Here is an 11,566-nt window from a genome sequence, read left to right on the forward strand (position 1 = left end):
GGGCATGTGCTTGAGCTACACTACGGGTCTATCTGTGCACATGCCTGCATGAGAGCATTCATGACCACTTCATGTCCGCCTGCCAAACCATGTACTAATGTTGTAAAGTTTTTCTTTTTAGTTATTATCATTCTTTTCAAGAGCAAGAGTTTTTATTTTCATCTTAAGGATCAACATTTTACAAAAGACAAACAAAGCTACAAATCATTTACACTGATACACATATATGACCCCAAAAATGAATTTATGACCAGACCAGTCCGTATTTATGATTCATATACATAGTCCATTATTCAAAGTTTACATCATTAGGATTACAGATGATGGCTAAGGATTGAAGAAATCCATATATCAGATTTTCTTTTGTCCATTCATGGCAAGTCCAACCCTAATGCAATTATGCTGTGTTTGACGTCCTACTAAGAGATTAGTTTAGTAGGCCACAACCTGAACTGCTGTACTTCCAAGTTCTCTGTTCGAAGTTTTTCTCACGTACGCAAAGCATCTTGCTTGTGAAATAGTCTACTGTGCCAATAGTCTGGGTTATCAAACGATGAGTTGACTGGCTCCCCCATGCCAGCACGCACTTTCATGTATTTCCCCAGTCCTGCATTTAATCCTCCTGGGCTCACCGGAACCTTCCCAGAAGGCATGTTCTGATACTCAACCTCGTCCACAGTGTTCGAGCCTTCTTTGGTGGCCCCCATCTCCTCATATTCCTCCTCCTGCTCTGTACCAGCAGGGGGCGCACCATCCCTCAAGTCTGCCCTGCACGCTACAGCTCCTGGTTGCACCTCGAACACTTCCTCCTGTTCACCTGGATGCCTTTTGTCTTCCTGGTTCTCATCATTGCTGTCTCCGCCAATTCCTTCATCTCTCTCCGCTGAGTCATCGAGTCGTGGGCCCTCCATTGAGCTGGAGCGCCCTTTGACCCCTGTGGCTTTGAGTGAGCTGCGGATGTCCATGTACTCATACTCCAATACCTGCTCCTGTTGCCGTGACATGTCCACGTGGGATTCTCCGTCATTTTCAGTTCCACTCTGGGAGCTCTGTGCAGCTGACATCTCTCCTTGAGCATCTACATGCTCTGCGGAATCAGGGTCTGCTGCCAGAGAGGGAGAAATGCTTGGGCTAGGTTGCTCTTGAGGTTGGGCAGGTTCGGACTCAGAGGTACGCACTGTGGATGATATGGCAGAGGCTCTTTTCCACACATCTGTGGAACTGTTGTCTGGCTGGTCAGCACATCTTCTGAGAGCCTGGGCAGGCCGCAGAGCCCGCTTTGTCATAAGCTCATACTCCTGGGCGGAATCGCTTGCTGGTCCTGGTGGACCTAATGGAGCCCTGGAGCTCTTGCTCTGTCGGTCACTCAGGGTGGGGTTCCTGGAACTGGAGCGCGACAGCAGAGGATCTGAGAGAAGGAGAGAAAAGACAGGATTTAGCTTCAATCTTTCTCCAGAGCATTACATTGTATGAATCTGAATGAATGTTGGTGGTGGTCGGAGGGGCCGTTGGCGCTGATTGGCTGCCACGCTTCCGTCAGTCTGACCCAGGGCAGGAGTGGCTACCACTGGTATGACTGTCTGAATGAATGGACTGGACCGGACTACTCTGTAAAGCGTCTTCGGGTATATAGAGAAGCGCTATATAAAATTGAATTGATTGATTGATTGAGAGCATTTTGTTTTTGACCTTCAGGCCCTAGGTAAATGATACTTCACCTGTCTCTGGGTGGTGGGAGACTCTTGGCATTACATAACCATTGGGGTCCTCCTCCTCCACCACTACCCCTGGAGAGGGAATCTCTGAGGCTGTGGACATGTAAGCACTGTCCCCACGGTTGCGAGTCCTCTTCAGGCTGCCCATCTGGGAGGCCATATCCACATCCACCAGGGTACCTCGGCCCTCTGAGCATTCAGACACTGTCCGCCGAGAGTTGAGCCGTGATCTTTGACCCCACATCTGCGGAGTGAAGATGGACGGTTCAGTACCTACAGTTTAGTTGGGCTGAATTCTTGTTTGCTCAGAGATACTTATATAGGACTTTTAATATTCTCCTTTCCTGGATAATGTACACTATTAAACCACTCAAACCAAAGTGTTATAAAGGTGTGCTGCACCTGTCTGGTAGCCTCCCCTGGACCGGGGGTCATGGGTAGGTATCCTACTGGAGCAGAGAGGGCAAAACCACTCTGGGGAGAGATGGGTAAGAGACAATGTGTGATTTAGTTAAGCATCAACCCTGTACTATAATCTTCTGCACACAAATTAGACTTTAGCAAAAGCGCTTTCAACAGGAAACTGGTGAGAGAGTCTCACTCTTTGAGAGTTGATCCGTTGTCGGGAGTGACTTCGAGACGGTGATAGATGAAGAGGAGGTGTAGCAAAGCCGTCATCTGATACATCATCATCCTCAAGGCCAGCTTCCAAATGAGACCATTTGACCTCTCGTAGAAGGGCAGAGTCTTCCCCCTTAACAGAGTCCCTCTACATTTGGAGAAGAAGTCATCAGTTTAACTAGTTCATATGTACAAGTTCTTGTTAGAGTAAAGACCATTTCTGCCTCCTTTAGTGCACTCTAAAGTCAACGTTTATAGATATAGTGTTACATGAACATTACAGGCCGTAGAAAGAGTAACAAATCTATCACCTTGGCAACGAGGTATCGTTGTGGGTCTCTGGCCATTCTTGTGAACTCATTGGCCAATTCTTTGAAGGTAGGTCGTACGTTCTCATCCACCATCCAGCCTGAAAGCAGGGGGAACAACAGATTAGCACATATGATCAAAAGTTAACTGGTACATGCTAGCTGAATGTCGTGTTCATGTCCCAAAAGAAGCCATCGCTCACATTTGACCATGACCATGTAGACATCTATAGTACAGATCTGCGGCTGGGCTAAACGCTCTCCCTTCTCCAGCAGACCCGGAACCTGCTGGGGGTGCATGGCTGTATAGGGCTCAGCTCCATAGGACATCATCTCCCACACTGTCACTCCTGTGAAACACACAGCTCATTAAGATAGTCTAGCAATGTTAGCATTTCTTGATAACCTCCACCAGATGCAGGCTATGTTTCAAGTTCATCCGGTGCTCTAGTGAGTATTGGTTCTGGGCATTATAATGAGGATCACAAAGCAGTTAACACTGATACTTTAATAATAATTACTGCGTTACCAAGGCAGCAAATTACAATGATGGTAACTTTTCCTAGTTCATCTGTCACTAATATGCTTGCAAGCTAGCTGTGTCAACTATTCAGTAAATATCATGTATATTATAGATTCTATTCTCTCTCTATATATATATATTCTCTATAGTATATCATATTACTCTACATGCCTTGTATCATTCATTTTTTATTTAAATCATAGACTTTGAACACAGAAAGGTTTTTATTCTATAAAGTCTAATCTGATTCTATATTTCTTCCACCAAGTGGGAAGCGTGAGAAATCGATGCCCAATGACCCAAGTAAACTTACTGACCAGTAAACCTGGGACTGAATTCACTCACAACTTTAACCTCTATGGATGCAAGCCCCATGTTTCACTGTGATATACACACAAAATAACTAGCAGGGTGAGATACATTTCTGGAAGTGTCCTGATTGTTCAACAGAGACATTAGATTACCCTGTTAAAATGAAAGGTGCCCCATAAGGAGCTGAATGTAAAGCTAGCTGGTTCAATACAAATATCACACAGAAGGCTTTAGGGTTGTGACAATGCTGAAGTAACAGAACAGTAGTCTCTAAATGCCAATCAACTTCATCCAGAATTAATTTGTAAATTTGACAGGGACAATACAACACAACAAGACCATACTACAGAATAGTCACCACATTGTACTGTAAAATAACTATTAATAAACAATTTCAATTCTAAATTTTAAGAACAAAATCCATTAAAACTCATCAACCTTACCATAACTCCAAACATCACTTTGGTGTGTATACTGGCGGAATAGGATGCTCTCCAATGCCATCCATTTGATCGGTGTCTATGAGTTACAGAGAAATATAAATTATTAACAGTATCTTCAATTATTACCTGCATAAAAACAGACAAGGAAGGAAGGCTGTTGTATGTGAAGAGGGCTGACTCCATGATAGCTGCCATATATGATGGCTAGGGGACAAAAATGTTGACGTTGTACCTTGACTTCACTGTAGACATATTTTTTGTCATCAGGATAGAGAAGGTCTGCCACCCCAAAGTCTGCCACCTGCACGATGTAATCACTCTTCACCAGCACGTTCCGAGCGGCGAGGTTCCTGTGAACCATCCGGTGCTCCTCCAGATAGTACATTCCCTGCAGCGAAAACAGATTTGTTGATCACACATCACAAAAAGTTGTACACATATGCAATATACTGTATGTATTCACACACATCTCTCATATGCACACGCCAACACTTTGCCATTTGTTACAGAAACCCTTACAGAAGCTAGTGCAATGCATTTTGAGAAGAGAAGCACTAGGAAAACAATTTGCTGATGGTACACTTGGTTACAGTTTGCACATGGCACATATTTCTCAAACTAACACAAACACAGCCATGCAAACACAGACACACATGTGCACCTCACCTTGGCGATCTGCACACACCAGTTGAGCAGACGCTGGGGCTCCAGGGTGTCCTTGTGCTGCCTGAGGTGCTCGAGCAGCGAGCCGTGCGTGCCCAGCTGGGTCACCAGCTGCAGGGAGGGGCCCGGGCAGACGCCCAGCAGCCTCATGATGTAGGGGTGGTCGAGACTGCCTATGGACAACATGTGCTGTGGGCACAGTGCCAACAGGTAGAGGAGGAAGTGTGAATGATCCTTAGTGCAGTTATAGTAAGGTATGTGTCATGGTCTCTGAAGATAGTGCCAACAGGTAGAGGTAGAAATGTGAATTATCCTTAGTGTAGTTATAGTAAGGTATGTGTCATGGTTTCTGAAGATAAAGTAAATATACTAATCGTGGCTGTATGAGGCTAATTGTGCACTGAATTAGGCAATGAAAAATGAAACAAATGATCAAGTGTAAAAGATAACAGTTGACTGAGCCAGACAATGTAGTCGGGCTTTAGATGTCTCATCACACATGAAAGAGGTTACTTATGACTCACATCGGTGATCTCAGTGAAGGTCTGGCGGCCAGTGGGGTCATAGATGGTCTTTATTGCCACAGGGATTTTCACTGAATCTCCCTCCGGCATCCACACACCCTGTGAGAGACAGTAGTGTAAGTATGGGTAGCAGGACTGGGACAAAAAGGACAGGGAGGAACAAGACTTGGGAGGAAACCACTTTGGGAGTCAAAATGAAGTAGACTCAGTGGGTATTGATCTTTTCTGCAACGAGTGTCTCTTGTTTATTAGACTTTGTTGTTGACTATATCCAGTGGTTAAAGTGGGATTTGGTAGGTGGGGGTACTCTATTTTCCGGTGTGGTGGCGGCGGCGGGGGGGTATTTGGTGGATCTGGCGGCGGCCGTGGCGGGGGGTATTTGGTGGATCTGGTGGCGGTGGCGTTGAAATCACCCATTCCTATATTTTTTTAATCACAGTGATATAAGGAGGTCTAACCAAAGACCTAAACCAGGGATGGATCATGAGCCTTTGGGCCCCTATTTTGGTTCCATGAGAAAATTTTGAATTTGGTAAATATGATTTCCTGTATTCTGGTGCATTTTGGGGATGGCCAGCTGGAAATGAACAATTAGTGCTGACATTTAGATTTGAAACTCATAGCATTTAAGCGATTCACACATTTTAGAATGTTGGCCTATAGTAGATAGCCTAGATGTTTATTCTGTAAACCACTTAGTTCTTTAGTAGGCTACATATACAGTATAGTGATATACTGTAGGTCTTCTCTCTGAATGGTGACAGGCCTACTGCAGACATGCTGGTCACACCCATCCACCACGCAAGGTTACAGAGCTCTTTATCATAAAAAAAATGATACAAAAAATACTGATTAGGCTACATGAAATGGAGCAGAAGAAATGAGCCAAGGCTACTGTAAATCTACTACTCTTAAACACGTTAGCTTAATCCTATAGGATTTTCCATATACGTTAGCATTAAGCTAACGTGTTTTCTACCACAGTAAAACATGCAATACTATGTGATTGTTTTTAGAAAACGAATGTTACGAGATGAGATTACTCAAATGTAGTCTGCATGTCTGCTCAGTTTAACAGTGCTACCCAAGCAAAGGTTTGAAAAGAACTTCAAGCTTCAGACTTTCTGTTAGGGAACCTGTTATCTATCTGCAGAGCAAATGTCAGGCTCATACAAAAACATTAACGTGAATTACTTGATGCTAATACCTAGCGCGGTGTCTATAGGATTTTCCATATACGTTAGCATTAAGCTAACGTATTTTCTACCACAGTTAAACATGCAATACTATGTGATTGTTTTTAGAAAACGAATGTTACGTGATGAGATTACTCAAATGTAGTCTGCATGTCTGCTCAGTTTAACAGTGCTACCCAAGCAAAGGTTTGAAAAGAACTTCAAGCTTCAGACTTTCTGTTAGGGAAACAGCTTTCTAAACAGCTTTCTATCTGCCAGGCAAATGGCAGGCTCATGACAACACGCGCAACCTTTGGGAGCATGAACTGCACCGAGTAAATTTTGCGCAACCGTTAACCCCCAACGCTGTAGCATGCAGCCGCCTTTACACTTGTGTTCCCATACGTGTTTTTTTTTTTTACAGAAAATGGAAACTTCCAGCCCCTGAGCTTGTAATTGTTTATTATTTTTTGTCTATCTGACAAGCTGACGTGCTAGCCAATAACCAACTAGTTGCCCATTGTTAATGTTCGTCATTCTCAGTCAGGGCCAGAGTGATAGAAAACGAATAACTAAAAGCCTGGTTCTTTCTTTAAGTTGTGTTTGTTGCCCTATTTAAAATATAGACGTTAGACTTTAGCTTACTACTTCACCTTGGACTCCAACATGCACTCGCTCTGACTGGAACAGTCTAAACACTTAGCGCAAAGCGTCGCGCTCTCAACTAAACTGACAGGTTAACTGGTTTTTTTTCGCGCGAAGCGTGTTTGTCAGAGGGATGAACAAGGCGGGGCTAGGGGATGATATTACGTTTTGATTTGATCGAGACGCTGATGAACTCCTTCAGAAGGAGCGCGAGCCTTTCACAGTGCACGTAAAGGCCGGTTCAGACCAAAGATTCGCGACGAGACTGGCCTTAACATTAGAAAAAAAAAAAAGTTTTTTTATTTATTTTTTTAAGAATCTATTTATTTATTAATTAATCTAAGGTGCCGGTACTGAGTACCGGAGCGTTCCGGCCCACTTAAACCCCTGACTATATCAATAAGCGGAGATATTTCCTTCATCTTGACACGTCATGAATGTGAGCCTTACCTTATAGACAGTGCCAAAGACACCGGAGCCAAGTGTCTTGCCCTTACGCAGCTCTGAAGCTTTGAGGATACGTGTGTGAACTTTGGTGCCCTTCTCTCCTGGGTCAAAAGGTTCATATCCCTGAGATAAAACAATGAAGAACATACAAAACCATTTAAAACAAAACATTATGCATTATGCATTATGCTTAATGCGATATAGCTCCTTTGGCAGATTCAGTGTTCTTCTGGTCTATAGCTGCATACCTCACTGCTCTCCAGGTACCTCCTCATGGTGCGTTTGCGGCGAATGGTCCGACTTCGGCGGTAGAGCATGGCCAGCCCAGCCAGAGCCAGGAGGACCATAACGCCCATCAGCACTCCGGCCACAATCCCGGCTATGAGTGAGCTGTGTACAGAAACACATGCCTTTTTGAGTTTCATGTCTGTGCCTCTGCATGTGTGTGTGTGTGTGTGTGTGTGTGTGTGTGTATGTGTGTGTGTGTGTGTGTGTGTCTGTGTGTGCGCATGCGTGCATGCATGTGTGTGTGCATACGCCATGTGTGTGTGTGAGAGAGAGAGAGAGAAAGAGAGAGCGAGAGAAAGGGAAAGGGAAAGAGACACACACATGAGTGTGAGTTTATGTGTTTCACCAGCAGGGGGGGGTACTGACCTACTAGCTGCTCTGTCGGGAACCTTACAATCCCATAGTTTAGGTCCAGTGCACCTGAGCAAGACATGAGGTTGTTGGTGTTTATTCATTGACATCATGCTGCTAATTACCATACTCTTCACTTTGAATACAAGTACATACATGAGTGGAGAGAGATTAAGTTGTCGCAGGAACACAAACATCAATCAACCATGCTATTATCGTTCAACGCTTTGTCTCACCGGACAATAAAGAGCCAGAGGACTTTGCACTCATACAGAACAATACTGTTGATACAAGAGCTCCAAGTCCTCAGCACATACGTACAAACGGAACTCACCCTTGTGTGCAGTTGAGATGGCAGGGCTCACAGTGTCCCAGTTTATCTGGGTATTTAAAGATGATGACACCATTCTCTCCCATCACACCATTTGGACATGCCGATACACAGCGAGGGCCATCCCTCAAACTTGAGCACGCTACACACTCTTGGTCACCCTGGAAGAGAGGCAGAGGGCGAGGAAAAAAGAACAATGCAACATTTGATAAGCTTTAATATTTCCTTTATTTAATTTTCAGACGTGTGTCTGAAAAAGAAAAGTACTAGATAGCCCACTGAAATATAGATAATAACCAGACCAACAAGTTTTCCCTGACAGTGTGCTCACCTGGAGTTACTGTTATACATCATTAACACAAATATTGCGCAACGCTCGATAAGTTCAATTCAACTCAATGACTCATACATTCTTGGAAATGACTGCACTCCTGGTTGTTTTGTTATCTGTGGAAAATCATTTTGCCACGGTATTCAAAAGAACTAGCAAGTAACCTTTCCTTCAAATTTTGAACCATAAAAAAACATAGAAGTTAATTCATATGGCAGTCATTGAGCTGCTGACAAAACCACTATGCAGTGTAACCAACCTCCAAGAAATGTCCAGACATTTCTTAGGCGGTCAACTGAAAAAGTCGAGTAACATACATTACTAAAAGCTCCATCCATACTCAAATCAGATCAGTCAGTGCCTAGAAAGAACAGCTAAAAGCTAAGCTAAGCTTAAAGTCTGGTATCTATGTACAGAGGATCAAAGAACACTCTAGAAGACTCTATTTGTCACTCAAGGGAAATGAGTCATTGGAATGTTCAGTACGTCCGTTCAAAAAATATCTTAGGCCGTACTGTTTGCGTCACAGGTGAAAAACAGAATAAACGCTAGATCACACAGACATTGACATAAACACCAAGGACGTTTGATGTGGAGCTCTGACAAAACCCACAACGTCCAACTCCACCACTGTACAAGAGGATAACTATAGATCTCTGTCATCTTTTAAAGAAGCACTTTATTGTCAAGTTACTCTCTGTGGAGACTCAGTGTGGCCCATTTAGGGACACTTGCCGGGAAACTGGCAACAAAAATCAGCAATGTTAATGTAACTCGTGCTGTGTACGTAGACAAGCGCAGTCTCACACCGGATTGCGATTTTACAACTATGGACAAAGGAAGCAGGCGTGCTAGCAAGTAGGCTGAAACCCATTGTTGCTAGTGTGTGTCGCTAGCACGTCTCTTAAGGTGTCAGGGAGCGAGGTTTACTCACTGGACAGCACTGTACCCGCTGGTTACCGCTACAATAAGAGGCTAAAATGGAAGGGGTAGTTTAAGCATATGACAAATTTTCCCACAACAAAGTTTTCTCTTATAAACCAAGTCTTCATCTTATGTGTCATTACTAATAGAAAGAGAATGTTGTGTACCGGTCCTGTGCAACTTTGCCCACTGTCCTGTGGCTGGCATTCAGGATGGCAGGAAATGCACTCCTCTTTCTGCCCTGCAAACTCCCGTGGCTTCCTGTAGAACACACACACATACACACACTTATTTAACTGTGAGGCATTTACCATAGCTTACATTATGTGTACACACACACACACACACCGACACACACCGACACACAAACATATACATACACGCACACACACACACACACACACACACACACACACACACACACACACACACACACACACACACACACACACACACACGTGTAACAGGTTCACACAAACCCTGTGTAGAAGTTGCAGTGAGCCACACAGGTTGCATCCCGACTGTGGTTCCTACAGGAGAGGCACTGATCTGGCCCCGGGCCCCAGCAGCCAGCATCTGAGCACAGCGGGTCACACACATGGCCCTCTGCGGCTGCACACACACACACACACACACACACACACACACACACACACACACACACACACACACACAAATACACACACACACACACACACACACACGCCAGTTAGATTTTCATTTCTTCCATACTGTACATCAAGCAGGTGAAATGTCAACATGACTTATCCGCTGTCCCACAAACTCACTGCAGTTACTCTGTGGCTGGTTTCTCTGAATGTCGTTGGCCTTGACGCGTTTGTCAAAGGGGGTGCCGGTGAAGAGGCGAGTCCAGTTGACGGTGTGGTGGTAGCACAGGTTAGCATTTTCCTTGATGTAGACGCTGCCGTCGCTGATATCACGCAGTGAATGCAGACCCAGAGAAGTCAGAGTGTTCACTTTCATCACCAGCAGAGAGAAAGGCCTGATGAGGAGAGGAGAGGAGAGGAGGGGAGAGAAGAGGTGAGGAACAGGAGGGGAGAGGAGAGGAAAAGGAGGGGAGAGAAGAGGAGAGGAGAGGAGAGGAGAGGAGAGGAACAGGAGGGGAGAGGAGAGGAGAGGAGAGGAGAGGAGAGGAGAGGAGAGGAGAGGAGAAGAGAGGAGGGAAGAGAAGAGGAGAGGAACATGAGGGGAGAGGAGAGGAAGAGGAGGGGAGAGGAGGGGAGAGAAGAGGAGAGGAAGAGGAGGGGAGAGGGGACAGGGGAGAGGTCAGGAGAGGAGAGGGAGAGGGGGAAAGAGTAGAGGAGAGGAGAGGAGAAGAGAAGAGAAGAGAAGAGAAGAGAAGAGAAGATAAGAGAAGAGAAGAGAGGAGAGGAGAGGAGAGGAGAGGAGAGGAGGGGAGGGGATGGGAGAGGAAGAAGAGTGGAGAGGAGAGGAGAGGAGAGGAGAGGAGGGGAGGGGATGGGAGAGGAAGAAGAGTGGAGAGGAGGGGAGAGGAGAGGAGAGGAAGAGAAGGGGAGAGGAGGGTAAAGTAGGTGAGAGGAGAGGAGAGGAACACAGAGAAGTTGTTAAATGGAGCTGACAGGGTAGAGTGAAAGTGAGGAATATTTTTATTTAAAAATAAATCAAAACGTATTAAATTATTTTAACAATAAAACCATTTAAAAATGGAAATTTGAATAGCCAGAGAAATTGGACAGTATGAACAAATAGACTAATAGATACACACAAACATAGAGGTAAGTGTGGCAGGAGCCAGTGTGTTAAAAAAATTAAGGAGAATATAAAAAAAAGGATAGACAGGATGGAAAATATGGATTCATGGAAAACAAATGAGAGAGATGGATTTAGCAGGGAAATAGGAAAAGTCTCATAGAAAAAAACTTGACAAAAGAAGACAAATCCTGGGAGGGGCGGCCGCGTGATATTATCGGCGATGCCATCCGA

General features: G+C 44.7%; 1 protein-coding gene across 1 annotated transcript in view; it reads right to left on the reverse strand.

The window, feature by feature from the left end:
• Positions 1 to 488: 488 nt before the first annotated feature.
• Positions 489 to 11,566, reverse strand: part of erbb3b (erb-b2 receptor tyrosine kinase 3b) — a gene marked incomplete at both ends in the record, with an annotated part of 20,675 nt that continues 9,597 nt past the window's right edge. Inside the window, 17 exons of the mRNA XM_080858240.1 lie at positions 489 to 1,408; positions 1,719 to 1,959; positions 2,118 to 2,189; positions 2,317 to 2,484; positions 2,648 to 2,745; positions 2,848 to 2,994; positions 3,923 to 3,998; positions 4,155 to 4,310; positions 4,589 to 4,774; positions 5,110 to 5,208; positions 7,380 to 7,499; positions 7,625 to 7,766; positions 8,031 to 8,084; positions 8,350 to 8,507; positions 9,769 to 9,862; positions 10,081 to 10,213; positions 10,390 to 10,604. Coding sequence (XP_080714366.1) covers positions 489 to 1,408; positions 1,719 to 1,959; positions 2,118 to 2,189; positions 2,317 to 2,484; positions 2,648 to 2,745; positions 2,848 to 2,994; positions 3,923 to 3,998; positions 4,155 to 4,310; positions 4,589 to 4,774; positions 5,110 to 5,208; positions 7,380 to 7,499; positions 7,625 to 7,766; positions 8,031 to 8,084; positions 8,350 to 8,507; positions 9,769 to 9,862; positions 10,081 to 10,213; positions 10,390 to 10,604 — 3,079 coding nt within the window. The remainder of the gene's footprint in view (positions 1,409 to 1,718; positions 1,960 to 2,117; positions 2,190 to 2,316; positions 2,485 to 2,647; positions 2,746 to 2,847; positions 2,995 to 3,922; positions 3,999 to 4,154; positions 4,311 to 4,588; positions 4,775 to 5,109; positions 5,209 to 7,379; positions 7,500 to 7,624; positions 7,767 to 8,030; positions 8,085 to 8,349; positions 8,508 to 9,768; positions 9,863 to 10,080; positions 10,214 to 10,389; positions 10,605 to 11,566) is intronic.

The sequence above is a fragment of the Sprattus sprattus genome (assembly GCF_963457725.1).
Source record: "Sprattus sprattus genome assembly, chromosome: 2".
In the NCBI taxonomy this organism is placed as follows: Eukaryota; Metazoa; Chordata; class Actinopteri; order Clupeiformes; family Clupeidae; genus Sprattus; species Sprattus sprattus.